This window comes from Rhipicephalus microplus, chromosome 3, assembly GCF_043290135.1.
Source record: "Rhipicephalus microplus isolate Deutch F79 chromosome 3, USDA_Rmic, whole genome shotgun sequence".
NCBI classification, from domain to species: domain Eukaryota; kingdom Metazoa; phylum Arthropoda; class Arachnida; order Ixodida; family Ixodidae; genus Rhipicephalus; species Rhipicephalus microplus.
In genome coordinates this window covers 173849141-173868658 of record NC_134702.1, presented here as the reverse complement: position 1 = coordinate 173868658, position 19518 = coordinate 173849141, and the positions used below count along the sequence as shown (strand labels likewise).

The 19518-nt window shown below is 47.3% G+C and overlaps 1 protein-coding gene across 1 annotated transcript in view; it reads left to right on the top strand.

The window, feature by feature from the left end:
* Positions 1-17128, top strand: part of LOC142802719 (uncharacterized) — a 48002-nt gene extending 30874 nt beyond the window's left edge. Inside the window, exons 2-4 of the mRNA XM_075887735.1 lie at positions 4220-4297; positions 4376-4595; positions 15666-17128. Of these exons, the coding sequence (XP_075743850.1) occupies positions 4220-4297; positions 4376-4595; positions 15666-16810 (1443 nt within the window). The 3' untranslated portion in view covers positions 16811-17128. The remainder of the gene's footprint in view (positions 1-4219; positions 4298-4375; positions 4596-15665) is intronic.
* The last annotated feature ends 2390 nt before the right edge of the window (positions 17129-19518 follow it).

The following is a 19518-nucleotide window of genomic DNA, read 5'->3' as shown; positions in this document are numbered from 1 at the left end:
AAAGCAGTGATGGAGAGTAGACAGTCCTTTTAAAGTCTGGGATTTTTCGTTGGTGGGATGTGCATGCACTGTAGCCGTGATAACAATGATGATCGTGGACTACGAGTAGATTGTGTAGTATACGACGTCTCTATATGCTTTTTACAATGCATTTGATGTGACTGGAAACAACCACCGAGGTAATGTTCAGAGACCTCGTCTTTGCTAAGTTCGGTCAAGATCTGGTACCACAAAGCAGTAATAATGAAGGCAAAATGAAATTCACTACTCAACACCATGCACGATTTATGACCAATAATCGTATGTAATTGCACACCGCTTTGGCATCAATTTAAATGCATGAGCGGTCAATGTCACGGCTGATTTACGGTAACACCAAATGATCCCACTGCTTCACCTACTCATCACCATTCACTTCGTGGATATGCTGTGGTTTCAGACGCTAAGCAGCTTTTTGAGTAGCCTGTGTAACGCTGTCCACCTGTGTCTCCTTGCTAGCGCGCCGCACGCATTGCGTTCTCCACGCCGCAGTTGTTGGAACAGTGCCAAGTAGGTCAAGTCGCAGCTTTGCGTTGATGTTCCTCTCTCCCTCACCTGCAGCAGCTGCCGGCTCCTCCCAATACACCAAGGTGCTGTTGCTCCTCCACCCACTCAAAACTCATTTCTCTCTCGCTTCACCTTCTCTAACGCCCGTAACGCTCGACCGCATGTTGAGTGAATCCACTCTTTCGACTCTTTCATCTGTGGTGAAACTTGCACGAAACTCAACCAGCATCCCGTGTTTTTGCATTTCAAAGAAACATTAACTCGAGTAAAGACCAAGTTTTTCTTTAAATTTTTCTTCCAGCACCCGCGTCGACGCCCTTTTCAGCCAGGTCAACGCCGTGCACACCGCTTTTGCTTCACATCCCGCCATGACATGGTCCATTTTTTTTGCGCGAGCTGGTTATTTGCGAAGATTTACTTAACCTTGGTCTACTTGACTTTTCACTTGCTTTGCTACTGCTAAGTGTCATTTATGTACTTTTTAGTATGTTCTTATGATGTATCCTTGTGGTGCAGTTGTCAGAAAATAACTAGATGAAATCCAACTCAAGATTTGAGCATGATGTGAAGTAGCAATCAAGCAACATTGAAAAAAGTATTTTGAAACTGAAAACTTTTTTGAAACTTAAAAAAGTTTCAAAAAATTATTTCAACACAAGAGTGTCAAACAATATGTAGCAGAACGCTACTCTTGCTAAAAAAAATTGAGACACTAAAGTGTTCAGACAAAGCATAGACAGCTGACCATGAAAACATATGAGAAAATCTTGAAGAATGGAAAACCAGGTTGACAACTAGCAGTCCACTGTAGAGAATAATGTAGTTGATGAGAAAGAAAATAGAAATTCCAACGAGGAGGTGCCATCAAATTTGTGGCTTGTGTTTTCTTTCTTGCAAACATTTCTTATGGCTCTAGGATTATGATACCCACTTCACGATTTATGTAGTATTGCTAAATAATTTCATTTCACCTTATTTATTTATGCAACTTTCGGTTTAGGTTTCCGGACGCAGACTTGGACAGTCACGTCACTTTGCACGAAGCTTGAACACATGGGCTCACAGAATTCTGACACATGCAGTGCCGCATCCTATGCTTTTGTGCACACTCGTGAGCGATTGTCCTGCTGCCTTTGTAACTTCCTTAGCTTCTTTCATGGAGGATATCCACATTCTTTTGTCAATTTTTGTTATCGCCCCATTACGCTGTTAGTAATTCTTAGCACAAAAAGTGCACTTGTTGTGTTAGAAAATCTTCAGGACCGCAGTAGATCAATTTGTTAAGATTAAGGGCACAACGTGAACATAACAGATGATTCTTGAACCTACGTGGCTACTAGTGATAGCATATTCAACGGCACTTGCGTAAATGCCGATGTGCGTGAGCGTTAGTGTACCGACAGCCGTCGCTTTCTTTGTTGGTACAAGTGCCAGTGCACATCGCTGTAATCTGACTTCCCGTAGAGTGACCACAATTTCTGCCATATAAACAGTTTCAGTTTGGACACGTGGTCTCTGCGTTCGTCAGCATTGTGATTCCGTCACAATATTAGCAAGTACAGCATTACTCTATGCGCAGAGATTCTTTCCAGAATACCTTTATAAATCAATGGTATCAAAATCTTCTGGCATTGCTGCAAGAAAATAGGTGTATATCTTAGTTTTCAGTGTGTGGCCATAGTGGGAAAAAAGAAAGTTTGAAATGGCTTCACTGTCGCAAGTATCGTTACCGAAAATTCGCACCAGCAGAATATTAGAATCCCTCACATGTCTGCAACAAGAAATCGATGCTTCCCTGTTTATTTGGCTACCGAGTCGGGCTTCGGGAAGGTTTTCGGCTCGGTGTTCAGTCCTCCAGACTATGACCGCCTTTCATCAACTATAGAGGGCATGACGCTTCGAGAACTCTTAATTTTCGGGATTGGATAAGTTATTTTGCACCATTCACAATTTTTGTACTTTGGAAATAATGACAAGCCTCTTGTTTTTTACGCACTTCATGAAGGTTTGGTTGCAGAACGACATGGCAGACCAGAAGCGATAGCTAGAGGAATGAAGGCCGGCTTCCAGAATCTTCAGCATAAAGAACAAACTATGTTTAAAATCTTTTTTGCAGACTGTATCGGCGCACTGCACAACAGCCTCCCGACACGGCCTCCGTAGAACTGTCCAAGCTCATCAAGTTTCTGCTTCACTACTCCTCTTCGTCTTTCAATCCATGCTACGCACAACTTTCAACAAACATATTTTATTAAAAGCACGCACCGCTCCTTTGCCGCCACCTTGTTTCCAATTCGTTAACGAAGAAGAGCGCCCTCTACAAATTGTGGTGTACAGGTATCCCGAAGGAGTACGGCCACCAGCGTGGGTCCGGTCTTAGCGAGCCGCAGGGCACGCGTTAACCGTCGCCGTGGCGGGAAACACGATACTGCTCAAGTCGCAACACTTTATTGTGGCAACACCAAACGCAGTACAGCCCGTTGCAAAAAGGTGCGGCGGGAAAGCAAGTAGGCTTATCCACGCCACGGGCACAAAGTACTACACAGGGGTGCCACGAGCATGTCTCCGCGGTAAAGGTGATCCACGGAGACACCGGGGCAAAGGCCCGGTTGCTCGAGCGAGGGCAAAGGCGCTCGCGTTGGCTTCGAAGGGAGACGGGTCGGCGTAGCGAGGCCACGCACTAGGACACCGTACCGCCCTTCGGCCGTGCGTACGCAGCGGGGCAACAGCGGGTGAGCGTTCGCCTTGGGCGCGAGGCGCCGTCAGCGAAGTCCGACGAGCCCCCGACTGACGGGAGTCGACGGACGAAAAGATAGCGTGGCTCACCGTTTGCTGTCCCGGAGAGTATCTGACCGCTCCCGACGCAGCGCGCGAAAACCTCTCTTGGGAGTCCCCGCGCGCGGCGCCACCGTCAACATCCGCTACCGGGTGAGGGAGTTAAACGTCACTCCGCTCTCGCACCACGGCAGACAGCGAAGGAGGGCAGACATGTCGGGACTTGAGAACGGCAGAAAAGGCGGCAAAGCCCGCGCAAAGGCAGCGGGCTAGCCTCAATTCCCACAAAATCAAGTCCGATTATCTTTCACAGTAAGGGAAGGATGCGCTGGATCGAAATTTTAGAGCATAGATATAGATACAAAGATATTATTTCAAATATTTTCAGGACTACAGAGGCCAATCAACCATTTTCATCTTCATCTTTAATTCAAGGAAGTAGATTTACATGAGCTTCTTCCACTAGAGGTAATATTGTAACGACACCTTCAGTGAAACTCCACACAGAAGTATATAATTGGTTTTAGTTATGGCACCCAGTGCACACAAAACATGGACAAGAGAAGGAAATGGTGACAGAAATGCTCTGTCAGTGCTTTCAACGATTCAACGCTTGTGTGGTCGTTTTCTTATTTCGTTTGTGTTTTGTTTACGCTGAACATCATGGCCATTTTCCAACTCGCCTAATTTTTTACCGTTCTTTAGGTTTGAGTTCTTCACGAACATTGGCAGTGCTTGGTGCAGCATTAGAAATTTGATTAGGCAATTTTACAGAAGTATAATTGGTTTTATATTATCCTTTAAAAGATGTTTAAGAAGCGGGCATTCTAATGAATGCGATATGTTCCTATTTTTGTGTGCATACATCAGTAACTCGTCTTTTTATGCTCTCTTTCAGATTCTTGGATGTTTGCTCCTTGGGGGCACAATCATCCTACACACGTCAAAACCAAATCATCGTAGCAAAATAGATCAGGTAAAGCGGCTTTGATTTCTTTTCTCGGAATGATATTTTGCATTACCACTTGTAACAAAACAAGCAATATAATTTCAGGATGACGTAACAGAGGAAGTTCTTAAAGTAGCACCAGGTTTGGCTTGTGATTTGGGACAAGCTGTGGAAACATCACCAGAGCCAGCGTGTGAAACGAATGATAGTACAGAGAAATCGGTTCAAGTGCAGCTACTTATGTGCCACGAAGGATCCCAAACGGACGAAAAGAAAATCCTATCATCAACTGCTATGCAAACAGAACCATACGCTTTTTCTTCAGGTATGTATTCGCGTTTCTCATCGGATTTATGAAAAATTCAGTTTGGCCACAAATGTGCCATAGCGGCATTTCACACTGTTACATGAAATGAGGGTAGCAACTCAGTGATTTTGCGTTCGACCAGTCATCATCCGTAAACGGTGACGTAAAGGAATACGGTTGCCATAGTTAGCAAAGTAATTTTCGTGTTGTCTGTCTCTATAAGGCGATGTAATTGGTGAGAGAGCGGCAAGTACAGTGCGTACAAAGGTATGAAACACCTGTTGATTTATTTTGAGACAGCAACCAACCGCACCTGTTTATTAAGTATCTACAGTTTTACTCCAAGGAAGTCATCCCTGTATCACATCACACATGTGCATTGACACGTCATGCACAAACTAGGTCATGTGCACATGGCGTGCCTGAGCGTACTCGTACATGTACACCATCAATGTTGTTTCGTTTGGACATTCTCAGTAGTGTATTGCCTGTTTCTGAGGAATGGATTCCTCAGCAGGTGTACATTTGGAGGAATTGGCACGGATCATGTTTTGTTACCACGATACCCCGCGTCACACCGCTGGAACAACTGTCGGAGACGATGCACCAAAAACAAGCTAAGCGCTCTCAGGGCAGCACGTTGCGGGAACGGCTAGAAGATGAATGCATGCAAAGTGGAAATCTGTTAATGTATAGCATCAGTGCAATTTGAAAATAAGATTTTAGGAATGCTCTTACATTTTATTTGTGGGTGTTGTTTCCCGTGGCGGTTACTCATCTGCTCAGCAACAGATCACTAAAATTACGCATGTCACCTCATAGAGTTCTCGCAATGTCACGTGCTATGCCCTCAACTGGGTTCTTCTTATTGTGCTGGATATAGCCAACAAATGGCACATTCTTCTTGATATCTTGGTTTTTAGCATGTTAATAACCATAGCCAGGATGGCCAGTATTTAACCAGAACCTGAGAAAGAGTGTTTGATGAGTGACGGTAGAAGACCAATGTCTGCCAGGAGTGATGTAAGCGCAGGAACATTCCTTACTTAATAAGGAACTCGAGGCTGTAGAAATATTCGGAGCCCTGCACTATGGCATCTCTCATATTCTTACCGTAGTCTTTGAACATACTACAAAAATTATTCATTACGCATTACTATCAGTTATCACTTGAAAATTACTTCCTCTGGATATTGCCATACAGGCATTGTAGTAGATTCTTGTTGAAACTTTTTTACCAGTTTACACCGTAAGTGGCAGCCTAATGCATTACGAACTCAAACTTGTGATTGGTATGAGACCATGTCTGGACTGCGACTCCAGATTGCCGGAATCGAAACAAACGATATTTACTAATCTTTCTTTTTTTTTTTCGGGGTTTGTGCAAACACTATTGAAATGGAAAAAGTAATGAATTTTATTGCAGTGTTAATTTAAATTGTCGACATGAAGTTTCACTTGTGTGGCAAATAACTGATTTAGACCGGAAGTTCGAACAAAAGGCAAGAAGGAGAAGATGAAAGCTCGTGGTTAAAAATTTGTAAACACAATAAGGGTGTTGCAGAGTACTTTTCAACAAGAAGCCTTGAAAACAACAAGTCCACTTGTCGTAACTTCGGCTACAGCACACACACCATGTTTACGAATGTCTCATGGTCCGGACTAAAAACTTAATAATGCATCCTTTTGTTTTTAGATATCTGTGTATGCTGAGCAAAATACTTATGCAGATAAGACGCGACAACTATCAGTAGTGGTTGTCACGTATTCAAGACCCGAGCCCTACACCAAGAATGTCCATGTTTATTTCTACCGCTCATGCACTTCCATTCTTCTTTCTCCTCAGTTTTCCTGCTTGTTGTCGCGCGACCGCAATTATCTGCAACATACTCCCAAGGGGCCAAGGCGATCACAAGGTAGTCTCGCTAGTCCAGATCACTTGTCTGGCTGACTTGCCTCCAGAATATATGCTAACTGAACCAGTGACTTTCCTTGCCTTTTCAGAAGCTAGTCACTCTAAAGCATGCGCCCAATATCGTTCTCTGCTGGGTGCGCTGACCGCCTCATTCAGCTATTGTAGCACTGAACATGCGCTACCGTCAACACAGGAACACACTTCGCAGCTCCCAACAACGAGGCCTTCGGCGTTCAAGCTGTAACACTAATGACCGTCTCAATGCATTTCCTGTCAAGCGGGTGATCCGGTATGACCGGTCTTCCCACCGAAGATCTCCCCCGAACTTACACTAGACGACTGGTTGGCTCTGGGAGACGAGCAGCTACTGCACAACATTAGCGTTGAGCTTTGAACCAGCAGGGCATCGTTGTGGCAGGCATGACCTAGCGTGTGCGTTGAGGTGTCAGACACAGCACAAAGCCTTGGTGTGACAGCATTTTCATGAATGACTGCATGATGAGGCGGATAATAGCCATCATCTTTTGGCTGTCGTTTTTCCAATCGCCTTTTCTGTTTTTTGCTAAACGCCTCTCTGATTGCCTTGCCACGGTGTCTATACAGTTCAGAACGTTCAATTGCACCAGTTCAATTGCACATGTGGATAGCCTTCTCCCAATCTTCGATGATCACTGCCTGAATGTCTACCCAAACCTGGTGGTTTTAGCGGAACCTTGTAGCAGCCATCCAACTTTATGATGCCCTGTTCAGATGCCTCAAGTTCTGGTGGAGCCTTGTTTCTTTTCTCAGCAGGTGCCTTGGTCCCCATGACCCCGAGACGCCTTATTGCAGAAAGATCACCGTTAGGGACAAACTTCGTATAGTACAGGAATAGAGCGCTCATGTATGCTGAACTTCTCTCGCGTTCTATGGTGCCCTGAACAGTCCAGCCAAACTTGGTTTTCATGGCCGTAAGATCACTGGACAAGCGATCTATTCTTCCAGTTACTACCTTCCAGTAGACGTCGGAACCGAGTAAAATGCCTACTTCCTGTGGGTTCCAGGTGTCGGAACGAAAGGTGTCTGCCGCTTGACAAGTTCATGTCCCACAAAAGCTGCGAAACATCAGTACTGAGCGGCGGACTTGTTACTGCACACACTTTGGGTACTTCCAAGGCCTCCATGATTACCGCCATGTCCCTACGTTGGCCTCATAGAGTCAACGCTACCCGTCAACTGCGTGTTACTTCGCGGGGCTTCGAGTGGTCGAACGTAACCAAAGAAAGTTCTTTGGTTCCGATAACCGGGCACCTTAGGTCCTTTGAAACGTCCGCTGGGATGAATGCGCGCTGGCTGCCTCTGTCGAAAAGAATGCGCACGAGACGCTTATGGGACCCGTACCCTATCCAGACTCGTCCTGTTTGAAGAAGAACGGCGTTGATTCCGCTCAGGGCGTTTGGGGCCGATGTCTCTGAAGGCGTGTTAGTGCCTCGCCCGGCGATGTGCAGTTTGTCCTGGTTCACTGTCGTCACGTTTATCCTGGTTGGGGCTGCCAGTGTAAACAATTCACAGAGGATAGTGAGGTGTCTTCGGTTGCACTTACCGGTGATGCTGCGTGCAGGCAGCAAAAACGTGCCATGTGGTTTTGCAAGCCGCAACGTAGCAGCAGCGAGAAGTGCGGAACTGAGCTCGTTTTTCCTCAGCCGAGAGTTGAACGTTGCAGTTCGTGATAGTGTGCTGACAACTGCTGCATATAGGGCACATCTCTTCCGTAACTGTAACAGATTCGGCAGCAAGTGCGGACACCGTAGGCAAATGTCCCATCGGTGCCAACAAAGGTTCGACCTCTTCAGGCTGCGACTGCGAGAAACCAGACGCTGTTTGTTCTGGCCTGCTTTTCTCTGGAACCTTAATCTGAATGTGCAGAAAACTGAGCAATTCGGCAGTCTGGCGAGCTCTCTGTTCAAGTGTTGCGATGCTGGACGTTTCCTGCGGCGCTTCCTGTGCCTTCTGGCAGTAGAGAATCGCAAAACCATCTGGCAGACACTTCATCAAGACATGGTTGAGGACCATGTCGTACTGGTCCGGAGAGACGCCCACACCGGTCAACGTGAAGACTCGAAAGTTGACCTTGTGGTAGAGCAGGCGAAGTTTCTCCACGCCTACCGACGACTTGACTGGCGCTAAGGCGAGCAGGTGGTCAACGTGCTTGTTGACAAGCAAGTCGTATCGACCAAATCGCTCCGTCTAGGTCTTGATCGCGATGTTGTAATGGTCCTCGGTTAGTCGGATGCCTTCGATTGCTCTCTTTGCTGCACCACTCAAATAGGACTGAAGGTACTTGAACTTCTCTATCTGTAAAAGGTCTTCATCCAGATGAATCATGGCACTGAAATGGTCCCAGAAGGACTGCCAATCGCGAAGTGCGCCGGAAAACATCAAGATCTGTAGTTCCGGCAGGGCCATCGTGTGATGATGCGGCATCGTTCCTAGACCGGGAATCTCATCGGCTACTCGAGAAGAGTCACTGACCTGACTCTGGACTACGGTGCTGGCACCACCGGCGTCGGCGTTAGGTGATGTAGCTACCGACCTTGCAGCACTTGTTACTGTCGCCTTGTTTCCGGCCTCTCAGAGGAAGAAACGCGCTCAGGGCACGGCGCAAGAGACCCTTCGGTCGTATTCTTCCACGACTTCGAGTTCTTCCTCATAGTCGTCGTCGTCAATCGCATCGAAGATTTCTTTGTTTAAGGTGACAAGTTTGGCATTCCTTTGAGGGAGGTAGGAAATGTGGGAGTCGACCTGACTGGCATCGGAAACGGAAGCCTGCACCTCGTCGGTCAGCAGCGTGATAGTTCGTGTGACGCTGGCCCAGACGACGCCACGCTTCTTACGCAGCCGCTCCGGCGACGCCATCAGAAGAAGAAGTCTTGGAAGGGCGTGACAGGGTGGCGGGGGGGGCGGGGGGGGGGGTCGGCACCAGAAGGATGTCGCGTATTCAAGACCCGAGCCCAAGACCTAGAGCATGCCTTTATTCCAACCGCTCATGCCTAACTATTCTTCTTTCTCCTCGGTTCTCCTGCTTGTTGTCGCGCGGTCGCAATCATCCGCAACAGTGGTAGTTTGCTTTGATACTGCAAGATGTAAGTAATGGTTCGTAAATGACTTTGTCTCCCCTGCTTATCATTGTGCTCTCATTTAAACTGTAGAGAGACGTTAGTGAAAAATGTAACTGTGGCAATAATGTATTGTCACGTGCTATGAAAGGTCTTCAACTTAGAAGAATTGAGCCAGCGGGGAAACGCACCGAAAACTAGCAAGATGGCTGCTTCAATAAACAACAACTAGCCAGAGCACGCGCTGCCCCAGAACATCGTCTTCCATTCTCGCGGGCATCCATGGCTTGCGCTCGCCGTAACTAGCGGCCAAGTGGCATTACTCCTCCTCTAAAAAAAAAAAAGCATCGCTCTGATGCTCGTGAAGTTCAAAGGCAAAGTCGGGGTGACCCAAGAGAAAATACGCGCATGCACAGAAACACCGATAAGGTTCACGCACAGTCACACTATCGCGTGAAGTACAGCTTTAGTCACACTACGTGCACAATCTCTGAGGAGTGCCTTCACCGCCGTGGCAAGAAGGCGCCGTCAGTGACCAACTCTTAGTTCACACCGCTCACGCGTCGCAACATTTTGTATGGTTCGAAGTAGCGACTGAGCAGTTTTTCTGACAATCCCTTGCGTCGGAGTGGAGTCCACACCCAAACTTGATCGCCTGGATGGTATTCAACTTGTCGATGGCGAGCGTTGTAGCGGCATGCGTCTGTACTCCGCTGCTGCGTAATGTGTAGGCGTGCTAACTGGTGTGCTTCTTCGGCATACTGGGTAAGCTGGACGGCTTCAGGAGTGATGAAAGCGTCGGAATTGTGTGGAAGTATCGCATTCAGTATGGTCTGGACCTCACGTCCATAGACAAGACGGAAAGGCGTGAATTGCGTAGTTTCCTGGACGGCAGTATTTTACGCGAGTATGACGTACGGTAGCACCTGGTCTCAGGTCTTGTGCTGGACATCTACGTGCATAGATGACATGTCAGTGATGGTCTTGTTTAGTCGCTCTGTCAAGCCGTTGCTCTGCGGATTATATGTTGTGGTCTTGCGATGGCTCGTGTAGCTGAGCTTTAATACGTCATGAATGAGGTGGGCCATGAATGCTGTTCCTTTGTGTGTGATTACGCACGATGGAACGCCATGTCGAAGAACGATCTGGTCCATAAAGAATTTGGCGACATCAGAAGTCGTAGCACGTTGTAGTGCCTTTGTTTCGGCATACTTCGTCAAATATTCGGCGGCCATTACGATCCTTTTTTTGCCGGCAGATGATAGCAGAAAGGGCCCAGTAAGTCCATTCCTATTTGATCAAATGGCGCTCTGGGTAGTTCTATTGGTTGAAGAAGCCCCGCGTTCTTCAGTGGCGGGGATTTGTGGCGTTGACATTCCCGGCAGCTTTTCACGAATCACTTAATGGATGCAGAAAGCATAGGCCAGTAGTAGGCTTGTCGAACTCGAGCGACATTTCGGGACGAGAGTTTGAGAGGAACCTAAATGACCAGATGTGGGCTCATCGTGGCAGGCAAGAAGGATGTCGTCACGCATGGCAGTTGACACAACTAGAAGATAGGTTCTCTCATTGCCGTTGGGGTTTTTCGTATAGAGGACCCCATTTCGCAGACATAACGACGACATACTTTGAGAAATACGTCGAGGTATGGAACATGTTGCGTCCTTCAAGGTTTTTGATAATTGCGCGAATTTCATCGTTCGGGCGCTGTCGTGTAATGAGATCTGTTGTAGTAAGGGCCCCAAGGAAACCACCGTCATCCTCGGTGTTGTGGCCACAAACTTCGACAGATGCACAAAATAATGAATCAGCGTCTTCGTGCTTGCGGCCCGATTTGTAAGCGATCGTGAAATCGTATTCTCTCAGACAAAGACTTCATCGTGCCAGTCGCCCACACGGGTCCCATAGGTTGGCTTACCAGCACAACGAATAATGATCCGTCACTACCTTAAAGTGGCGTCCGTAAAGGTAAGGTCTAAATTTCATCGTGGCCCATACAACAGCGAGGCACTCTTTCTCTGACGGGGAGTAGTTGACCTCGGCACGGGAAAGAGTGCGGCTAGCGTACGCTATCACTCGCTCTGTGCTCTCTTGTTGTTGTACGAGGACAGCACCAACACCCACGTTGCTGGCGTTATTATGAATTTCAGTATCAGCGTCATGGTCAAAGTGAGAGAGAAGTGTGGTGTCTGCAAACACTCCCGCAGTTCAGAGAAAGCTGCATCCTGTTCATCCTCCCAGATGAATGGAACATCTTCAAGAGTGAGTTGAGTGAGCGGTTCAGCAATCATAGAAAAATTGGCTATAAAGTGGCGATAGTACGCGCAGAGCCCTAGGAAGCGATGTACTGCCTTCTTATCACGTGGAACCGGAAACGAGGCCACGGCAGTACTTTTGTCTGGGTCTGGTCGAATACCATCCGCACTGACAACATGGCCGAGAAACCTTAGTTCCTTGTAACGGAAGTGGCATTTTTCTGGCTTCAGTGTCGGGTTAGCAGAGCGGAGCGCTTCCAGCACATTCGGCAGACGCTTCAGGTGCTCCTCAAAGCTGGCAGAAAACACAACAACATCATCCAGATAAACTAGGCACGTGTGCCACTTACGACCGGTAAGAACAGTGTCCATCATTCTCTGGAATGTTGCAGGTGCAGAACAGAGGCCGAAGGGAAGCACTTTGGATTCATATAGGCCATCCAGTGTAACGAATGCGGTTATTCACGATCTCGTTCATCAACTTCGATCTGCCAGTAGCCACTTTTCAAGTCTATCGATAAAAATTACTTGGCCCGCTGCAGTCTGTTTAGGGAATCGTCGATGCGGGGCAGCGGATAGATGTCTTTTTTAGTCACGCTGTTGAGTTTCCTGTAGTCCACGCAGAAGTGCAGTGATCCATCTTTTTTCTTCACGAGCACGACTGGAGATGACCAGGCACTCTTCGAAGGTTGGATAACGCCATCTTGCAACATCTCTTCGGCTTCAGCATTTATCACGTCACGTTCCTTTGTCGAAACGCGGTAAGGGTGTTGTTTTATGGGCGAGGTGTCGGTATACGTAATCATTCTGTGTTTGGCGATCGGTGTCTGACGAACCTTTGAGGTGGACGCGAAGCACTTTTAATTGATATAGCAGTTCACGTAACCCGGTATGTTGTTGTTCCAAGAGGATCGAGTTGACATCAACTTTTGCAAGTAGTTAAGTCACGTCGCTTGGTGTCGGTCGAAGCTCGTTGTCGGCTGATGTAGATGCGAAGCATTCAGGAACGTCTGCGATGGGGTAGGCGAAAGCGATGGCGGTGTCACGAAACAGGTGCTAGTACTCGTTACTGAAATTAGTCACAAGTAGGGCAGAGTGTCCGTCATGAAGCGTGATGAGGCTGCGTGCAGCGCGAACAAGAGCGTCAAGTTTACTTTGGCAACAACCTCACCATCCGGTAACTTGTCAGACACTATATCAACTCGGACGCTTGAACGCAGAGGCAATAGGATACTGTCGGCAGAAACGCGAAGCATGCTGTCACGGATGTCGTCATATTTGTCGGAGGATTCAGCTGTGGAAAACGTCACAGTGCGCTCTTCAAGATCTAGCTGTGCTCCCACAAAAAGTCGACTCCCAGGGTGAGGTCTCGGGAACAGTCACGAAGTACGAGGCAGCTGGGGAGAAACATACGTCCCCGAATGCTCACTCTGATAGTGCACATGCCGATTGGGGTGACTACGTGCCCGCCGGCAGTACGAATTTGTGCTTCGTACCAAGGCGTAACAACTTTCTTTATGTGCGCTGCTAGTTTCCTGCTTATGATCGAGTAGTCTGCACCTATGTCCAATAAGGCACTAACGTTGTGGTGACCATCGACTACCACATGTATATTCTAAGAAAATTTGCTTCTGGCTTTGTCACTGTCGTCGGGGAATCGCTCCATGTCTGTGCTTGTGTCGGTGGGAGGCCTTGCTTGTGTCGAGTGTCAGTGGCCTTGCTCCCGTAGGCCGCTGTAGTTAGTTTTCCCGCCTAGGGCTTGGCGAGCGCACCGGTGCCGCCCCTGGGAAGCTCCGAAAATTTGAAGATCGCCTTGGGGATGGGGACCGTGACTGCCGCCGCAGTGGCATGCGCTGATATGAGAGGTAATCTTCAATAGCTCTCTGTCTTTCGCCGAATCTCGGCCGTGGTGCGTCGACAGCAAAGCCCTGTAGTTCGAGGCGATGATAGCGATATTCCCGGTACACATGTACAGCTTCATCACAGGGATAGCACTGTGGTCATCTGTCCGGTGTGCACCATACGTCGGATTTTCTGGGAAGCGGCTGTAGATATTTAAGTGCTGAATTGGCTGCAGCGAAGGAAGTGCATCCTGTGGCATAGGATTAACGAAGCGCGGTGAAGCAGGAGTATATCGGCTGACAGCTTCTGCGTATGATGCACGATGTGGCTCCGTCGGGACATGGGGGACTTAGTTGGAAGGCGGCACTTGGAGAGCCTGTCGTACTTCGTTTCTGACAACGCTGCATATAGACCCTGTAGTAGGTTAGGACTGGCACTGGATCTTCCTAGTTCATCACGTACCACCGATCGAATGAAATCACCGAGAGAGTCGATGTTGATGTTGCTTGCCGCACCTACGATCTGACCTATTGACGAAGCGGCACTCACTTGCCGGTCGTACACAGTAGAGCACTGCTGCAGCACTTGCTCCATGGTTGTAGCTTCGCTCCGAAATTCCGCCACGGTCTTTGTGGGACAGCGAACGAGGCCAGCGAAAAGCTGCTTCTTCACTCCTCGCATTAAATGACGGACCCTCTTCTGCCATGTTGGGGTCGGCTCGACGAAACAGGCTCGTCTTGTCCTCGACGTACATCCTGACACTTTCGTTCGGCATTTGGAGGCGCGACTGAATCGCTCGCTCGGCTCGTTCACGGCGATCGGGATTGGCCCAACTTGCCAGCAAGTATCCACGAAAGAGGCTTCACGAGGGAAAAGGCTCACGATTTTCGTACCAAGTACGAGCGCCGTCCTCCGAGCTGAAATACACGTTCCTCATTTTGTCGAAGTCGGTCCAACCATTGTAATCCGAGACCCGTTCAAACTGAGTCAGCCAGTCTTCGACATCCTCTAAGATAGAACCGTGGAACACCCTCGGCACATGTGGCTTTCACAGCGTATGAGGCATGGCTGCAGCGCTTTCCTGTGCGTTGGAGACTGCAGCGCCTTCCATAACGTTCGAGGGTGTGACAGACGTCATCTCGGGAAGAGGTCCACGCTCAGGTGGTAGTCCTCGGAGTCTTCGGCTTGAGCAGCGTACAGGTGTTGTCACTGCAGGTACAGGGCTACCTGGAGGTGTTTGGAACATCGGCTGGGGGTTACCCAGCAGCCCCATCAGTGTTCACGTACTACAAAAGGTCTTTAACTTGAAAGAACTGAGCCGGCAGGGAGACGCACCGAAAACTGGCAAGATGGCTGCTTCAATTAACAACAACTAGCCAGAGCAGGTGCTGCCTCAGGACATCGTCTTCCATTCTCGCGGGCAGCCGTGGCTTGCGCTCGCCGTAACTAGCGGCCAAGTGGCAATATAAACAGTTGCTGCGGTAGTGCATAAATGTGTATTGTTTGTTTTTAATTTTACACATTGCAATACATAAATATAATTCACTCATATTTTTTTATTATGCTTTATGTGTTGTAATAGGAAGTGGTAATTTCCGTGCAGTGTTTTGTGAATACTTCTCCGCAACCAGAACTTCAGTAAGCAGTTTAATGGGCTAGTTTTGTTTGTGCACAATGAGACACTTTCGACGTTTGCAATATACTTAACAATTGAATGAGAACTAAATTCTATTTTAGTTTCTAGCACACTGTGTTCGTATGTGTTGACCATAGAATTTATCCGCAGCCAGATGGGAAATATTGTAATTCATGCTGTGATGGTGCCCTATTGGCACAGTAGTAGCCTTAGTGAGATGAGGTGGACATCAATATATTTTGCATGCACAGCTGCCCATGTGTATTGCCTGCTGCTGTAGTGCAGTTCCATGTAGTGTGTCACACATAATTTGCATTGCTTTATGGGCTCTCAATGGCTTTTCAGGCTCATTGTCCTGTCTCTCCTTGGAACGGTCTTCTTCACTGGCATCTGTACGAAGCCGACTTCATTCCTGCCAGCAGTGCACCTATGTGACCGTGGACAAATCAACTATGAACAGACACCTTCCGAAACACATGGGCGAGCCCCCCTTCCAGTGCCGCTTTTGTCCAGCTGCATTCATGTACAGGTCCAAGCTTGGGGCTCACTTGTGCACCCACACAGGGGATCGGCCCTTCCCCTGCGCACTCTGTAGTGCATCTTTTTCGACAAAAAACCACCTCGATGAGCACATGCGCATTCACACAGGAGAAGGGCCATTTTCCTGTGTCAGCTGCAGTGCATCTTTTGTGACGAAATGCACCCTCGTTAGACACATCTGCACGCACACAAGAGAACGGCCCTTCTCTTGTGCCCACTGCAATGCTTCTTTTTTGCTGAAAGACCACCTCACTGACCACATGCGCACTCACACAGGTGAGCGTCCATTTTCCTGTGTTTATTGCAAGGCTTCTTATGTACATAAAAGAACCCTCGTTGTACACATCCGCACGCACACAGGAGAGCGTCCATTTTCCTGTGTCCACTGCAATGCTTCTTTTGTACGGAAAAACTCCCTCATGAGGCACATCCGCAAGCACACTGGAGAGCGTCCATTTTCCTGTATCCACTGCAATGCTTCTTTTATGTACAGAACTTCCCTTTCGAAGCACATCCTCAAACACACTGGAGAGCGACCATTTTCCTGTGTCCATTGCAATGCGTCCTTTCTGCAGAAAAGCCATCTTGTAAGACACGTGCGAAAGCACACAGGAGAGTATCCATTTTCCTGTATCCACTGTAATGCATCTTTTGCAGAAAAAAAGGACCTCACAAGACACATGCGAAAGCACACAGGAGAGCGTCCATTTTCCTGTGTCTACTGCAATGCATCTTTTGCAGAAAAAAAGGACCTCACAAGACACATGCCAAAGCACACAGGAGAGCGTCCATTTTCCTGTGTCCACTGCAATGCGTCCTTTCTGCAGAAAGGCAATCTTGTAAGACACATGCGAAAGCACACAGGAGAGCGTCCATTTTCCTGTGTCCACTGCAATGCATCTTTTGCAGAAAAAAAGAACCTCACAAGACACATGCGAAAGCACACATGAGAGCATCCATTTTCTTGCATTCTTTTTGTGTAGAAAGCCTCCTCGTAAGACATCTGCATACGTATTTGATAGTGGCCCTGTTTTTGTTTCTACTGTAATAAATACTTTTTGGAAGAGATCCTCATGAGACACATCTGCCTGTACAGATGAGTGAATCCATTTTCCTGTGTTCACTGCAATGCATCATGTTCAGTGAAATGCGAACTCATTAGGGACATGTACACTCGTGGAGGAAAGGGTCCCTCGTGTTTCCACAGCAATGTATTCTTTTCAATAAAAGGCCACCTCATTGGGCACACGTGGACCAATGAAGCAGAACGGCCCTTTTTCTATTTTCACTGCTACTCACCCCTTTTCCATAGAAGGTCACCTGATCGAACACATGCATACTCACCATAGGTCAACGAACCCGCTTGAGAGAACTCACAGACTCAGATCGAGCGGCGAGTCTGAGTGAATCTGCGTGAGTAATATTTTTGTCAGTTTGACTCCGAGTGAGTCTGGCTGAAAAAAATTTTGTCGAGGTGAGTCAGAATGAGTTTAGCTAAGGAAAATTTTAGGTACTTGGAGTGTGAGCGAGTCCGAAGAGCAAGATGTATTTCTGCAGTGACACTGATGGAGTTCCACTTCTCTTTGTTGACCTATGGTAATATATACTCATTTTCAATACTAATCTCAGCCTTATCAAGATTCATGTTTATGCTGACCTCTACTTACTTGCATACGAAAACAGTTTCATTCATACACAATTTCAATATTTATTGATTAGTTGATTAGAGGCACGAATTACGTTAGGGAAAGCTCTGACTCCCCCCCCCCCCCCAACTTTTCCAAGGCAGTTTTTGATAAGTATATTTTGGATTGTTATCTCTGTCAAGAAAAAAGACCTTACTGGTATATGAGCACTCATAACACTTATTTGAAGACACTATACCAAAAGCACCAAAAGGACAGCATATTATGTGAGGTATTGGTGTTATAGAGCATTGACATCGTGGTGAGAAAACATTATTCTACACTCTTGGTCAAATCCTGGCTAGAATACACGCCAGCTGGCAGGAAATTTGGTCAATTATGGTGTCTCCTTGTCAGTTCGATACACGGCTCCCTAGCAGTGTCCCACAGGAAGCGGCCCTATTCCTAATGGCCTTCAGAATATGCGAGATTCTAGGTCAAATTTTCTGGGGCTAAGTACGGCCTGTGGTTACAGGTGACACTTCAATAAGCGGCCTGGCCTTGATGTGAAAAAAGTTTCTTTTAAATTTTCGTGTGCATTTTTTTGCTGATATCGCGGCGAATCTTATGGCTACAGGTAATTGGACAGTATCACGTCAATCTACTCCTGCAAAATTAACATGCAAAGCACCCGCAGCTCTGAAATCGAACTTGGGACCACATGCACGCGAACCAGATATCTTACCTATTAGGGAGCCTACATGACCGTCATGTAGGCTCCCCATTACCTATTGCACCACAGCGCCACCACATGAAGGTGAGGTCTTTTTTTTTTTTTTTTGGTGTTGGGAGGTTTACAAAGTACTTTGCGAATCGTCGGGAAAAGCCGTAACTTTTTTTTTTTTCAAATGCATTTTTTTGCGTGTGTATTTGGTCAGGGAATAGTTTGTACAACTTTATGAATGCGAGACAACCACGGTGAGCGCTTACGGCTCGGACTTCGGTTTGTGGTGCGCCGTTCCACAAGAACAATTAACTTGTGTTTGTGTGTCGTTTTAGTGCTTCCCTATAAAGCGTGGGTGTTTCACTCACCGAGAATTCGCAGACACCTGCACGTCGAGGCTATCTTGAGGTCTCGAAACCTGCGTATGTTTCTCGCACATGTGTTCTCTGTGGGCGATTTCGCCTATTTCTGTTGCGAGGTACACGTGTGTGAGTGTGACATCAGCCTGTTTGAAGACAATCCGCTTTCGCACGTTAACTTTACATGGGTATTTTGGTGGGCCTACTCTAGCATTTCCATTTCATGTACTCTAACTGCGGCGAGCTGCATGCTAGCTAGGCCAGCAGCGCTTTTTTAGCATTTTAGGATTGTTTATTTCTGCAATTAGCATTTATGCACACTATCTCACGATATACAGTAGCTTTCATTCATTTTCAGTCTTTAATTAGCTTGTTTATAGGCAGTAGTTACTCTTACCTTTTTGCAGCATCAAACCGCTGTACGAGTGAATGCCAGAACGCAGGGTCGAATGTGACGTCCACAAATTAGCAGTGATGAAAGTGCTGCTCCAATTGCTCCAAACTTCTCCACAAGAAAAATGTCGCTCCAAAGTGCAATATTCGCTAGTACTTGCTTCAAACCTGCTCCCAAATGTTGTTGGGAAACTAAAAGCAATAAATTTGAACCATGTGACTATCCAGTGGGCCTAAACAATACACAAAGCAGCTGTGTACACGCTCATCTGAGTATGCTACTTGGTGGTGTAAATCCAGAAAAACCACAAGGCATCAGGCCATGGTGGCCATTTTTTTTAATAGCGGTTGTATCTTCATTTACATAAGAAATGAAAGGGTTGCAAAAAGGTTGCCCAAAAAATAACAATGCGGAACTAGCCGTCGTTGGCGTAAGTAGACTAGGCCTGCATGGACGCTTTGCCTATCGAGGTACACGGAACCCCACTGTACTTGCCAGTGCACGCAATTGGAACACCGATTGCGTCCTTGCTGTACGCAATCGGTGCTAGCTTCAA